The following is a 15,795-nucleotide window of genomic DNA, read 5'->3' as shown; positions in this document are numbered from 1 at the left end:
AGTACTCAGCTGTAGCAATTATTGCTACCTGGGGTTTTGCATCCTGGCTGTTACATTGACTAGCTGTGTAATTGGGATACATGGAACCTCTCTGAACATTTTTCTTTTCTCTGAACTAAGGAGAGCAATTCCTTTGTTGCAGAGCTGTTCAGAGAACCATATGAGATAATGTATACAAAGCCTCTCCCACACTATTTCTCTTTCATGACAGGTCTGCACAGGAGAACCTTGGAAAACCAAAGGCACACAGACCAGGAGGAGGGGGATGGGCGGCAGCAGGTGCAGGTAGAGACCCTCTGATTACAACCAGCCTCGGGTCTGGCCCAGCCTGGCCCCGGAACATCTGGCCCTGAGCACTCGGGACTTTTGTGTACACTTTGGTAGATGCAGAGGTCCATGGGCCAGCTGGGGGCTAGGCCCTCCTGGGTGTGCTAAGCAGCCCAGTGCCATCTCCTGGGGGCCTGGGAGCTGCCTGGTTTTTCAAACAGCCGGAGCCCCTAAACAGGGTAGCTCCCCTCCCGGTGATGCTTCAGATGACCCAGGAGAGCACCCAGCACCAGAGAGGACCTGAAATGCACCCCACGCTGGGGAAAAGACGGGTGCTTCAGTGCCTGCCCATCCCTGGTCCTGCCCTGGGCCTCTGAGCAGGGCTCACTCCGGTCCACTCTCTCAGGCAATTGGATTGGGCCACCTCCTCACCCCACAGGATTATCTCTGTGACCAGCGCTGTGCTAAGACAGGACCAGACAGGGGCACCTGTTTCCCAGAGCCAGCGAGGAGAGCTGCCAAGTCAGCTTTAAGGACCTCCCCACGCCTCCCCATCATGGCCTTTAATCATATCTCCCAGATGGAGGCGGTGCCAACCTATAGCTGATACAGGACTGGAAGACACTGCTGTGCTCACAAGCTGGCTTCGTAATTTTTTATTCTGCACCGGGTCCTCTATAACCCTGGGCTCTGCTTTGATCTCTCCAGAGGTCAGTGTGGGGCTTGGGGGCCCAGCCTTGCCTCAGTCCGCCTGGGTCCAATTCCCTGCTTCCTCCCAACTTCCTAAGTAACCGAAGTCACAGATCCTCCCCTGGGCCTCTCAAAGCCCTGAGCACAGGCAGCTTTTCAAAGAGCTGTCAGCTCCTCCTCCAAATGCACTGGTGATCCCAGCACCCTACTTGGGGTAATTTTCTCCATCCTGCTTGCTGTCATTTTTGTTACATCAACAGCCACATGGATGAGTCATCCAAAAGCACCAGGCAATTCTTGATCTACTGAGCCCCAGTGATCTTCTCCTTCCCTAACACCACGGCCCCAGTTCCCTTGTCCTCCGTACCATTCACTGCAAACCACACCCATCTCTCCATCCCTCTGAATCTAAAACCCCACAATCCTCCACCTTCTAACCCACTGACCCTGTCACGGTGTTACTACCTTCTCCAAGCCCCCTTATCCCTTTCTTGTTGCAGTGGTTTGACAAAACCATAACCCAGATTAAAGCCAAAGCTCCACCTAATTCACCCAACATCTGAGCAGCAGGAGAAAATGATTCCATTAATTGGGTTCATTAACTTATGCTACAAATCTCCAGCAGACCTTCAATGCTAACACTTCCTCAGTGAATTCACTTTTCCTCTGAGGTCAAGGATTTCACACATTTTCTCTCGTCATCTCTCTCTGCTGAGACGGTTATCTCTTGGGGAAAACTGTCGTACCCACAGTTCCATCAGCCACGAGCACCTGTCCCCACACACTCCTGTGAGCGTGGAAGGAACACCATGCTCCAACCCGAGGCTGACCATTCCTCTGGCCGTTGGGTCTTGGCCCTTCGCCTTCTCGAGGGCTTCACTTTCACGTATTTCTCCCTTCCTCTAGAAAGGTCAATGTCTCTCTTGTGGATCACTCCTCTGGTAATGTAAATATGCCTTCAGAGAATCCATCTTTTTAAAAAAAGCCTCCAAAGTCATGTCTCTAGCCTCTTTTCTCTCCTCTCTTGCAGCAAAATTCTTCAAGACTTGCCTACTTCTGTGGGCTCCACTTCCTCACTTCACATCTATTTCATATCCACTCCAATAGGGCCTCTGCTACCAACACTCCTCTGAAACACTGTGTCACCACTTTTATACTAAAAATCACCTTTCCAAATATACCATCTCTATCCAAAACCAAAAGTGAAAAGACATATGTATCCCATTGTTCACATAGCACTATTTACAATAGGTAGAACATGGAAGCAACCTAGATGTCATCAACAGATGCCTGGATAAAGAGGTTGTGGTATATTACAATGGAATATTACTCAGCCATAAAAAGGAACACATTTGAGTCAGTTCTAATGAGGTGGATGAACCTAGATCCTATCATACAGAGTGAAGTGAATCAGAAAGAGAAAGATAAATATCATATTCTAATGCATATGTATGGAACCTACAAAAATGGTACTGAAGAATTTATTTCCAGGGCAACAGTGGAAAAACAGACATAGAGAATAGACTTATGGACACGGGGAGAGGGGAGGAGAGGGTGAGATGTATGGAAAGAGTAACATGGAAACTTACATTACCATATGTAAAATAGATAGCCAAGGGGAATTTGCTGTATGGCTCAGGAAACTCAAACAGGGGCTCTGTATCAGTCTAGAGGAGTGGGATGGGGAGGGAGATGGGAGGGAGGTTCAAAAGAGAGGGGATATATGTATACCTGTGGCTGATCCATGTTGACATTTGACAGAAAACAACAAAATTCTGTAAAGCAATTATCCTTCAAATAAAAAATAAATTTTTAAAAAAGCAAATGTAATTTTGAAAGCATTCTGGAGCTCTAAAACGAACTAGAAAGGGAAGATAGAAAAATACAAATAAAAGTACTAAATGCATCAAAACTTCCAGTGATGAATGACTAAAGGTAACTTCTTCCTGATACAGGGATGATTCCTGATACTACCTTTTGACAGAAAAGACTAAACTTTTCCTTCACATTCAATATATATTTTCTTTAACACTAGTTCTGCACCCAGTATTAAAAAGAAATCTCGGTAAAAGGAGAAAGCCTCTCACAGTGGTTATACCATTCAGAGAAGAAGTAGAATAAAAAACTCAAGGAAAATTTACTGTTTATTTTGTAAAGAAAATTAAGTGGTTCAACACATCTTCGATCACCATCTATGTCCTTCCTGACATGAGAACATATAAAATAACAGCAAGCCAGATCATGAGTCTAGCTCGGGGTCTAGTTTTTCTACTTTAATAACCATCTCTGGAGCTGATGCAGCAGTACCAGCTTGCTGGGTCTCTGCTTCCGACTCAGACAACACCTCTTCCTTTACTTTTACAGGCTTGTTACCAGCCTCCTCCTCTTCATCCGAAGACTCATCAAGCTCCCATTCATCATCTATGTCCATTTCAAATACTCTCACATGACGGAGATTTGAGCTTAACTGAAGAAAAGGCCAAATAAAGAAATTTAAAATGGCTTAATATATTATATATTAAAAATCAGAAATCTGAAGAGTAGTTTCATAGGAAAATTATTTTCCCATCAACTTACAACAAAATCACTCAACTCAGCTTTCATTCTGTACTCCACATATACAGTGACAATTTCAAGATTAATAAAATCTAAAACAGTTAATAATTACTTAGTAAGCTTTCTCAGAATAAGAGAACTAAATAGCTAAGACCACTACATGCTCATAATCAACAGAAGCTTTATCACAGAATGTTTGCACTGAGAGGACCTTACAGATCCTGCCACTTCTGTTACTCTTAGTACCAATTTGTAAATACTTACCACACAGGACACCTTTCGAAAACCATTCCCAGCAACATACTGTGCTTTCATACTTTCCAGTAATCTCCAGTGCTTCTCAAAGTGCATGGTACGGGTGGGGATAGCACTGCGCTGCTCATCTAGCCTAGAGAGGGAAGAAAGCCGAGCCAGGAGTGAAACGGGGCTCTTCTCCCTCGTTTACTAGGGATGGCGTCAGGGTTTGATTAATACCAATATTCCCATTTCCAACATAATTCTCCCAGCTATTGTATAAAAAAGCTGTGATATTATATTCTATGAAAACACTGCACTTCCAAATAGATCAAATTATCTTATTAAAGCAGAAACCTTAGAAAATAAGGTTTTTGACTCACTTTTAAGGTAAGCAAATGAACTCATTTTATTAATGAATCTGCTTACTTAAATCTCAACCTAAAGCTAGCTCTTGGAAGTGAACTTGAACCCCTTCTGTGGCTACTGAGGTCCTAATTCTGAAAGGAAAATACCAAAGACAAATCTAAAATAATTCTACTATAAACTAGGGCTAATGTCATCCTTGAAAACAGAAGTGCTGCTCTCCACACAAAATAATTCCCCACCTTCTTTCAGCAAATAATTCTTGATTTACTAACAAAGCAAAAGGACAAGAGAGCTGTTGAAGCCAGTATTTTTTCAATTAAAGAAACAGAAGTACTACTGCTCAGTTGATTTTATCCTACCTAAAGAACTATAATGTACAATATACATTAAAAAAAATATTTAACTGTTCTATCAGAAAGACAATCTTACTAATGTGAGTTACCTTGTAGAGTAAGTCCCAGTGAATTGATACTCTGCAGAATCTTCACTGTTGTACACTGAAGACAATGGCAGCTGCACCAAGAGTCTATCTCTTCCTTCACGTCCTACAGTGTCTTTAAGAACTACTGTGACTGTTTCATCATCGTAAAACTGGGCATCTAAACAACTGTAGGTGCTAGAATTAAGTAAGTTCCGTTATACCAAGGTTATCATGACTGAGAAAATACTATATATATAGCATTATACTGGTACCAAACCAAAAACTGACAATGAAAATGTCAAGTTGACATTCTATGCAGTAACATTTAAAATATATCATTAGTCTACGCTAAAGTCACAGTTACCTATGGTACTGATTATTCACAAATATAACTAGGCCCTGAAAACAGGTAATCATGGAAAAAGAAAAATCTGTGAGATTGGTTCACAGTTCCAGAAAACTCTTGACACAATGGTCAGGACTTAAGCCTCTGGAAATTCTATGAATGACACCATACAAATATATTGAGTAATCAAAGTTAACTAGAATGAAAAGTAAAAATAAGATTTACATATGAAAAGATACAACTTCAAAGAACTTCCTTTATGTAAGGAAAACAGTAAGAAAAAGGTAAGTTTAGGATTAGTGTCAGTTCTTTCTCTTGCAAAGCCTCCAGATGATATTGGTATTGTTACATTTAACCTAAGAAAACCCCAGAGCAGTAAGGACACCACCACCTCATATCTCTGTTGGTCATAAGAAGACCTTTAGCCATCTGCCCCCTGCAATCACATTACTTTCTTAGGGGACAGAGACTTCAGAAGTATTAACTGTAGGAAACCCATACTACAGAAATTCCTGCAGGTTCCTTTCAACTGTATGTCAAATCAGCCTCTAAGTATAAAACACATTAGCAACCCAGCACCCCTATGTTGCAAGTGACGAAGGCCTAAGAATATCATCACTATAGCTGATTCTAACCATATCCCTATATTTGTATTTACTATATATACAGCTCATCCAGACAAGGTTCAAGATTTACCTTCTTCTCACTTTTTCAGTTGTGGCATATGTGAAGCTCCCAAATTTAACAGCAATTAGTCCATTACTTACAGATCTTGAAGAAAGAAGAGGGGTGGGGAGACACTTTGTAGAACAACTTGGATAGGCAATAATCTATATATGCTTGAAAAAAAGACTGTCAGATAATCACCAAACCCCAGACCAAAATACTACTACACTCACTCTAGAATACTGATAACTAACGCAAATCCCTGACAGACAAACTTAACATCAAAATTACAACTCGGTTTAAAATCTCACAGTCACCAAAGCAGCAAGATACCTTACAAAATGAGGATGTTTGGACAAGCAAATTATTTCTCCCATCCAAGTACTAACCAGGCCCAACCTTGCTTAGCTTCTGAGATCAGATGAGATTGGGTGCGTTTAGGGTGGTATGGCCACAGACCCAAATTATTTCTCTTGGGCTACTTCTTGGTTTCAGAAAGTTTCCTTTGGTTTAGATTTAAAAACATTTAGGATCCTAGTGACATTCTGAATATGATTTATCTTTCAAAACTTTTATTTGCATTCTCAAAAGAAGTCTCTATAGGCAAGGCCTCTTGTTTAATGAAAGGCATACTAAACCCGGCGTGCTGCAGTCTATGGGGTCACAAAGTGTTGGACACGACTGAGAGACTGAACTGAATACCAAACCTGAGGTAACAATCCTTTCTACAAGGAAGCCCAAATACAATTCTGAAGTTCCACAAGTTCACGCGATATAATACCAACTGTTTTGCTGTTATGTTTTCCCTAAGCCTAAGGAAATCCTATATGTAATAGCTATATACCAGTACAAAATTAAATAATCTAAAATTAAAAGGGATTGCACAGCTTCCTAATAGGGCATTACCACCTTAATAATGTGAAAACTAAGACTTAGAAGAGTTAAGTTAACAAGTCTAAAGTCAAAGTAGCTTAACTAGAAGCTGAAATGGAGGGGAGGGAAGCAGCATGTTTTATTATTAAAAATATTAGAATCTTATCTCCTTGATTCAAACTTCAGATTAATACTCACTGGGAAATATCAGTATGTCTCCTTAAGATGCACATTTTGTAAAGTGAATCTTCTAAAATAGTAAAAAGAAGATAATGTAGATTTGAAGTTTTATTATTCCACCTAAGGAAAAAAGTTAATGTCAAAACATGACATTTAGCTATCAATTTATACAACAAAACTGCATTGTTCACAGAAGACAGGGAAGAAACACATACTTACAGAAAAGGGAATTTGAACAGTCTACGTGTGGAGTCCTCACTAAAACAAAAGAAAAGAAAGGTAAGAAAAATTTCAATCGGCTGTTGAATCATACCACCCAAAAAGTAAACAGAATTACCTTCTAGTATCTTTATATAATGGAATACATACTGCTTGATTCATTGATTTTCCAATTACATCCTAAATAAGATTAAAAATATAATTAAAGCATGTACATACACAGAAATAAATACTCCACAGAAAGTGACTGATCATCACTGTTTAAGTCTAGTGAAAAATCATCTCTGTCACCAAACCTTCACGCAAGAAATTTTAATGACAGTCACGACAGTAAAGAAGAGAGAAAACTGAGTGCCAAAGGACCTTGGAGATAAGTGATGGCAGGTGAAAAACCATCTCTTCTAAGTTTCACAGCATCAATCATCCATCCTTCAGCAGTTAACAGACACATCAGCTCTGTAACTAAGATCATTTATAATAAGTTTGTTCTGGGGACCAATAAAATACTAAAGATGCCAACATAGTCAATAACCGTGTATATATTTTTTAATTTATGTAAGAAACCAACAGTAAGAGGAAATATTAGGGTAAATGATATGAAACTGCCACTTTTGTTAGTCAAAAACAGTTAGGTATCAGCATTTTCATATGGTTCATCTTAATAATTATGATTATTTACATAAATGAGCCACATATTGTAGATATTCTTGCTCCTATACAAAAACATGCATTTCTTTCAAACTTACTGCTGGCTTTTGCAAACACTGATCAATAACGTTCTCCATCCGCCTTTTCACAAAATGCAGTGATTTTCGAGGATAATAAGGAAACAGCAAAGGACTTTCTGGTTTCAAACAAAAACAAAAAACAAAAAGCTATAACAAACCAGATAGCTAGGCAAAACTAGCCTACTGTTAGAGCCAGCCCACACAGCTTATCTGATGGTGGAATTCTCCCTGGCCACTCTACTGTACCTTCACACAAACTCACGAAAAACAACCAAGGCCTCCTGCTTTGCAACATCCTTGGCGGCCAGGCCACTGAAAACCACCACACTCAAAAGCTGAGTCCTGGCAGTTTACCATTCTTTTATTTTTCCCACCAAAATCCAACAATATGCTTCCGTTGGCTATAAGAAGAAAAGGATGACTTGAGAACCAGAAGACATATAATGAAATAAGTTCACTCTTCCCTCTTCTTTGCCACAATGGTGTAACGATAGCAACCCAGTATTATTTTGGAAGAGTATGATGGTGAAAACAAAAAACAGGAGATAAGAAATTGGTGCTATGAAAATAAGCTCTTCATTTCTGAAAAGGGCACTTTTGTCAGTAGAAATATATAATTTGTCAACTACTGACATCAAGTATGTTAGATTCTTTTTATATCTGTTATTTCTATTGTTTACAACAGCTGTATAAAATAAGTATCATACTGTTTATTTTACTGATTTTTTTTAAAAAACGAACCCTAGGAGGTTTAGGCAATCACCCAGTGTGAGAATGACTGAGAAGCTAGACCTCTGAATGAAGCCCAGGTCCCACTCCCAAGCGCACCCTCTTCCACTGTGCTCTACTGGCCTCCCTCATAGCACCTCCTGCCCCAGCTATGCTGGATAAAGGAGTTTTTCATCACGTTAACATTTTAAGCTCCCAGTGGGTGACAGATGCTGTGGTATCACAGAAAGATACCTGGTCTCTATTGCCAGTTCCTGGGACAGAGCTCTTCAAAACCTTTGGAATTTCCTGAGTGATAGCGATGATGGGAGCATCCTCTGTTTTAAAGAGCCCCTAGATAGCGTCAGGATGCAGGCTGGTCCCCATGAAGACCAAGCCCTGATTAGAAGCTTGGAACATCCAGCCCCATCCCCCAACCAGGTAGAAGAGAGAAGCCAGCATTGAGTCCCTCTGCCGACGAGAAAACAACAACACAAACCGAGAGACATTCTACAAAACAAATGACTGCGTGTTAGTTGATCAGTTGCAACTGCATGGACTATAGCCCAAGAGGCTCCTCTGCCCATGAGATTCTCCAGGCAAGAATACTGGAGTGAGTTGCCATTCCCTTCTCCAGGGGATCTTCCTGACCCTGGGATCAAACCCAAGTCTCCTGCATTGCAGGCAGATTCTTTACCATATAAGCCACCAGGGGAGTGCTGTGCACCACCCCCCCCCCCAAAAAATACCTGACTAGTACTCATCAAATCAGGTCATAAAAAGATAAGGAAAGATTTGAGGAGCTATCACAGACTGGAGAAGACTAAGAAGACACAACTCAATACAGTGTGGGATCCTAAGGACAATGGAGGGAAAATATGAAGTGTCACCAATGGCCAGTAAGTTAACCACACCTACATAATGAAAACTCCACAAAACCCCTGGATGACAGAGCTAGGGCCTCTGCGTTGATGCCTGCATTAAGGGGCTGGGAGGGGTGTGCATCTAAAGAGGGGATGGAAGCTCCACGTCCCCCACTCCCTCACCCCATGTGCATCTCTGCTTGGCTATTCCAGAAATGCATCCTTTATAATAAACTGGTAAATGTAAGTCAAGTGTTTCTTAGTTTTGTGAGCCATTTTAGCAAATTATTAAACTTGAATTATGGGAACCCTCAAATTCATAGTGAAGTGGAACAGAAATGTGGGTAACCTGGGAACCCAGTACTGGTGACGGAACTCTGAAGTGGGGGCAGTCTTGTGGGACTAAGGCCTGAACCCAGGAGTCTGAGCTAACTCTGCAGAGTTAGTGTCATAACGCAAGTGTGGGATACCCAGGTGATCTGGGTATGATCTGAGATGACCTCAGGAGGAAAAGAATCCTCTCACTCTGGAGTCAGAAGTGTTTGAGTAAAAACACTTTAAATGCACACTGACTGCTTGTGTGCTATGTGGCAGGCACTATCCTAAGTGCTCCATTTAGATTAATTTATTGAATCCTCACAACTGCTTTTGAGGGAGGCACTATGATCACCTCACTTTACAGAAGAGAACACGGGCACAGAGAGGTCAGGCAATGTGCCCGCAGCCACACCCCAGCAAGTGGCAGGGCAGGCCCCCAGCCCAGGCAGCCCTGCTTCCAGCACACCCACTTTCACCCACATGTGACACCAACTCTCTCACCTCCCCTGGGAAGGTATGTACATTAAGTATTTGGCACTTGATTTTTACAAAGTTCTAGAAAGAAGTTTCATCAAGGGTTTCTTAAAAGCTCCATAGTGACAATTTGTACTACTTCATAAGCTACTAAGATGGGAGATTAATGAGCTGGTCTGAAGTCACATTCTAACATCTTAGAGATGGAATTAATTTGAAGTTAAATATGAGGTCTGTAACTAAGGTTAGGCCTTTCTATTCAGCTACAGAAGATGTGGGGAGAAAAAAGGGTAGGACCAGTTTTTTCCAAAGTCCTCAGGATGGATATGAGCCCAACAGTGACAGGGTCCTGGTGCCATCACTGCTCACACACTGCTATCAGCCCTCCCCAGGCATCGTTCCTTACTCCGTCGGCATCCTCATTCAATACAATAAATGAGCTGAGTCAGCTGTACTTTTATTATCCCTCCATTCAATACTAACTTGTGTTAATACATCTCTCTGGTGATTCTGAAGACTCTCAAGCAACATAAAACATGTTCTGCTCCGAAAAAGAATGTGGACTTCTAGGGCTAAATCAAAAGAGCAACAAGCAAAGTTTTGGGCCTGAGATTTCTCTGCTTCTCCCACTCACTCCTCATTCAGATAAACAGCAAACAGAAAGAAGCAGAGATTATTACTGACTGCAATTAAAAACACGGGCTCTAAAGTTAGGAGAGTCCTAGCTCTATTGGTTACTACCCTTATCATCATGGGCCTTCTCTAACCTTCGGTTTCCTCTTTAGTAAAATGAAGATAATCTTATAGGTTCTTCTGAGGATTAAAGAAGATAATACATGTATATAGTGGCTACTGGGAGAAGGCAATGGCACCCCACTCCAGTACTCTTGCCTGGAAAATCCCATGGACGGAGGAACCTGGTGGGCTGCAGTCCATGGGGTCGAGAAGAGTCAGACACGACTGAGCGACTTCACTTTCACTTTTCACTTTCATGCATTGGAGAAGGAAATAGTAAACCACTCCAGTGTTCCTGCCTGGAGAATCCCAGGGACGGTGGAGCCGTCTATGGGGTCGCACAGAGTCGGACACGATTGAAGCGACTTGGCAGCAGCAGGTGGCTATTACCCCAAGGATCTAAGAAACAGCTACACCTTGGTTAAATTACTCTTTGAGAAAGCAAAGAAATAGATGCTTTAAACATCTTTTCATCTAAAATGGAGAAGTTTTGATACATAATGGTTGCTATTTTGTGTGGCATCCTCAATAATGTTGGCTTAATAAAATTTTACCGTATCAATAATACAGAGAAAAGGCATAACAAGTAAAAAAAAAAAAAAGCCACCTCAGGAGAATACAGTGATGCATCATTACAGGAGTGAAAAGCATCATGTCTTTAAAAGCTGACAAATTGGAACTGACTTAAACAGACTTCTCTGATAGGCTCTATAGTTTTCTTCCCAATATCCTATTTTTTTATAACAGACAATACTTAAAATAAGCAATCTTGCTCCATCACAGTTAACATACTGTGTTTTTTCTTCCCAATATCCTATTTTTTATAACAGACAATACTTAAAATAAGCAATCTTACTCCATCACAGTTAACATACTGTGTTTTTGAACATGGTAGTATCATACACTGTTATTATTTTCCTGTTTCTCTAATCAAATAAAATGGACACAAAAATCAAAGAACTTAAATAAGTATTCAGCAAGTACACTTGCTGAGGTACTGCTGCTGTTGCTACTGCTGCTAAGTCACTTCAACTGGTCTCAAATAAATAGGAACATGGCCCAAATCTGCTTGGTTCATGAAATACCTTTAAGGTGGCTGCTGTTCTGAAGAAAGTCATACCACTGGTTTCCCTCTGTGTTAGGGGGCGACACAAGATCATCATCTTCATCTTTCAAGTACTAGAAATCGAGAATTAGACTTTTCAGCTTTGTAAACCAGAGACTTAGGCTCTGAAATTGCTTTTATTTAACACTGTTCTACTCAAAAGTTATTTTTACTGTCGAGTCCTCTGAAACCACATTATTCTGTGAGATGACCAAAATTTACTAAACGCCAAGCTACTGAACAAACTGCAGACTACTAAAAGATTAGAATGCAACAGACAGAGAAACCATAGATGGAGTTTAAGTCTCATGTTCTATTTTCTATGTTTCTATTTTCTTTTAGCCTTACATATTTTAAACTTAGATATTCAACTGTCAGTCTACTCCATGGCAGTAATTCTCAAAGGGTGGTCCACACCACTCGGAGAGTCTTCAAGACGGTTTCCAAGGTCCATGAGGTCATTACTGTTTCTATAACAGTAAAAAGCTATTATTTGCTTTTTCCACTGTAATGACATCTGCCCTGGTTATCAAAAGCACAGGTGGGGACAACTGCTGGCACTGCCACCAAGAATCAAACCATGTTAGTGGTCACTGGATTCCTTTGTGCCACATACAGTTTCACTAACCTCTGATAAGGCTATTAAAATTATTAATTCTATTAAATCTCAACAAAATCTTTTTACTATTCTGAGACACAGAACTGGAAGTATGAAGGAAGCACTTTCGCTGCGTACCAAAGCATGACGGTCACCATGCGGAGAAGCATTTGTGAGAATGCACTTGGGTCAGCTAGGCACATCTTTGTTGCTCCTGGAATTCCATTTTTACTCAAAAGAATGACTGGCAGGCAAACTCTGACTATGTGTCCTTGGGTATTTGGCAGATATTTTCTTGAAACTAAAGAAAGTGATCCTGTCACTTTAAGAGAAATAACTGACAGTATTTGTCGTCAGTGATAAAATTTAAACATTCAAGCAAAAATTAAAATTTTGGAAAACCCAAGTGATCCTGTCACTTTAAGAGAAATAACTGACAGTATTCGTCGTCAGTGATAAAATTTAAACATTCAAGCAAAAATTAAAATTTTGGAAAACCCATATCTGCTACGATGTGCTTGACAGCCTCATAGTAGTTAAAGGTTGTCTGATGAGATTGGTAATGATATTAACAAAATCTGACTTTTGGATACTATATGAAGAAAGGTATCAGCCTACGGAAGATCTCTGTAATTCAGTGAATCAGTATTTTCCCAAAGATCAATACATGATATTACAAAATCAAGCACAGGGTAACAAGATCCTTCCAAAGTGAAAAGCAGATGAATAAATTTTAATGAATCATAAGATGGAAAGTCTACTGTTGTAATTTAGATTCCACACTAGAACTAACCTAAGATACTACTGTTTGTCAGAATTTGGTGTAGTATCAAACAATATTCACAATTTTCTAAAAAGCTATTAAAATATTTCTGCCTTTCCAACTATACACCTGTGTAAAACCAGGCTTTCTGATCAAACAACATATCACAACAGAACAAACGCAGCTGCCTTCTCTTAAGCCATACATCAAGGAGATTTGCAAACATATAAAACAACATCACTCTTCACTTAATTTTGTTTTGTTAAATAGTTATTTTCCATTAAAAATATTTATATTAACATGTAATGAAAAGAGGGTTTGTTCTTTTTAAGTGAATTAAGAAATAATTCTTTTTTCTGTTTAATTTCTAATATCTAATAATATATGCTATTCATAGACACAACCCACATAAAAGCTCTCTGGGAGTTTTCAATAATTTTAATATAAAGGGTTCAAAGACCCCCCAAAAGTTTAAAGCTACTCTTTGGTGATTTTATTAAAAGGAGAGGGCTACTATATAATTTGGCATTATGCTACTTTCAGAAAGTTTTGTATAATAAAGACTAACACTGATAATGTTTTAAAATTAGTTTTTAAAAAATTAAAAAATTAGTAACTAGATTCAATCCAGAGCCCATACCTGACCAACTTTTTCAACGTTAAAGTATTTTCCTTTTCGATTATAAAGATCTGGAGCCTAGAAAGAATAAATAAAGTTTAATTCTTAAGTCAATTCATTAAAGAAAAAAAAAGTCTTACATTTTAACCAAAAACTCTACTTCTCAAGAAAGCTGTTAGTAGCAGTTACTCTTTTCTTTTGTGGATGGTAAGACACAAAGTTCAATTTATATGCTTTATATTTAATAAATAAGTACTGCCATTAATTAGTTCAATAATTGAAAAAGCATACATAATTGCTAGAAGGTCACTTAAACTGGATTAAATTTGATTACTTCCTACCATTATCCAGATTTATTGTAATTATTGTTGAAAAAGTACTATAGAAATGCCAACTTCCTACCTCATTGAAATGTTCAGTAAGAAATTCAGCAACGAATGTGATATCTTTCTGAGTCATCTATCAAATCCAAAAGGAACAAAAAGAAAACAAATCAAGATAAAGAAAAGCTTAATAAAAAATTATGTAACAATAAATGTGACAAGCATGTAATTAAATATTTTAAACCCATTTTCCAATCAGCAACTCCAACAGCTACAGATCTCTTTATGGTCTAAGGCTATTTATTATTTTATGCCTAATGCTAAGACTGAGAAACCTGTATGCAGGTCAGGAAGCAACAGTTAGAACTGAACATGGAACAACAGACTGGTTCCAAACAGGAAAAGGAGTACGTCAAGGTGGTATATTGTCACCCTGCTTATTTAACTTATATGCAGAGTACATCATGAGAAATGCTGGGCTGGATGAAGCACAAGCTGGAATCAAGATTGCCAGGAGAAATATCAATAACCTCAGATATGCAGATGACACTACCCTTGTGGCAGAAAGTAAAGAGGAACTAAAGAGCCTCTTCATGAAAGTGAAAGAGGAGAGTAAAAAAGTTGGCTTAAAGCTCAACATTCAGAAAACGAAGATCATGGCATCTGGTCCCATCACTTCATGGCAAATAGATGGGCAAACAATGGAAACAGTGGCTGACTTCATTTTTGGGGGCTCCAAAATCACTGCAGATGGTGACTGCAGCCATGAAATTAAAAGATGCTTACTCCTTGGAAGGCAAATTATGACTGACCTAGACAGCATATTAAAAAGCAGAGACATTACTTTCCTGACAAAGGTCCATCTAGTCAAGGCTATGGTTTTTCCAGTAGTCATGTATGGATGTGAGAGATGGACTATAAAGAAAGCTGAGCGCCGAAGAATTGATGCTTTTGAACTGTGGTGTTGGAGAAGACTCCTGAGAATCCCTTGGACTGCAAGGATATCCAACCAGTCCATCCTAAAGGAGATCAGTCCTGGGTGTTCATTGGAAGGACGAATGTTGAAGCTGAAACTCCAATACTTTGGCCACCTGATGCAAAGAGCTGACTCACTGGAAAGGACTGAGAGAGGATGAGATGGTTGGATGGCATCACCAACTCAATGGACATGGGTTTGGCTGGACTCCAGCAGGTGGTGATGGACAGGGAGGCCTGACATGCTACGGTTCATGGGGTCACAAAGAGTTGGACACGACTAAGCGACTGAACTGAAGAATGAGTGTGGAGTCTCTCCTTTGGGAGTGGAGGATGTCGGTTCAGATAAATAACCTCAATCTACATTAAGGGCTGCAACCTGAGAACACTGCTTGCTTCAGTGTTGGCCTTTGCTTCTTTTAATGACCCCTCTTTCTCCCTATCCCAGTTTTTCAGCCCTCAAAAAATTACACATTGAGGTCTCTGCCAACAACGAACATATTGAATCTCCCAAAGTAAAAGTAAGAGTGATGGCAGAGAAATAGCTAATGCGAACATCTCTGGTTTGCAAGGCCAGTCATCCACAGCACAAAAGATCTACTTCCTATACAAGCTGTGATCCCTTACTTATCTGGTCCACTAAGACTAATTTTAATACTCTCCATTTTTTCAGGCTTAAAACCACCTCATCTACCTGAATCACAGTTTGGGGAGGGGTGAGGATGAGTGAGTTGCAGGAACCGAAAGGGAATTCTGCCCTATTCT

General features: G+C 39.8%; 1 protein-coding gene across 3 annotated transcripts in view; it reads right to left on the bottom strand.

Annotated features, from left to right (window-relative positions):
• Positions 1 to 3,083: 3,083 nt before the first annotated feature.
• The window catches only part of ANAPC4 (anaphase promoting complex subunit 4), a 33,507-nt gene continuing 20,795 nt past the window's right edge, over positions 3,084 to 15,795 (bottom strand). For all 3 annotated transcript variants that reach the window (XM_040237964.1, XM_040237965.1, XM_040237966.1), the window contains 11 exons: positions 14,135 to 14,191; positions 13,754 to 13,810; positions 11,733 to 11,826; positions 7,568 to 7,665; positions 6,940 to 7,001; positions 6,822 to 6,860; positions 6,621 to 6,722; positions 5,580 to 5,654; positions 4,559 to 4,732; positions 3,778 to 3,901; positions 3,084 to 3,424 (listed from right to left, as the gene is read on the bottom strand). In XM_040237964.1, coding sequence (XP_040093898.1) covers positions 3,197 to 3,424; positions 3,778 to 3,901; positions 4,559 to 4,732; positions 5,580 to 5,654; positions 6,621 to 6,722; positions 6,822 to 6,860; positions 6,940 to 7,001; positions 7,568 to 7,665; positions 11,733 to 11,826; positions 13,754 to 13,810; positions 14,135 to 14,191 — 1,110 coding nt within the window. In that variant the 3' untranslated portion in view covers positions 3,084 to 3,196. The remainder of the gene's footprint in view (positions 3,425 to 3,777; positions 3,902 to 4,558; positions 4,733 to 5,579; positions 5,655 to 6,620; positions 6,723 to 6,821; positions 6,861 to 6,939; positions 7,002 to 7,567; positions 7,666 to 11,732; positions 11,827 to 13,753; positions 13,811 to 14,134; positions 14,192 to 15,795) is intronic.

Source organism: Oryx dammah, unplaced genomic scaffold (genome assembly GCF_014754425.2).
Source record: "Oryx dammah isolate SB20612 unplaced genomic scaffold, SCBI_Odam_1.1 HiC_scaffold_3, whole genome shotgun sequence".
Lineage (NCBI taxonomy): Eukaryota > Metazoa > Chordata > Mammalia > Artiodactyla > Bovidae > Oryx > Oryx dammah.
This window is presented reverse-complemented; position numbering and strand designations above follow the sequence as displayed.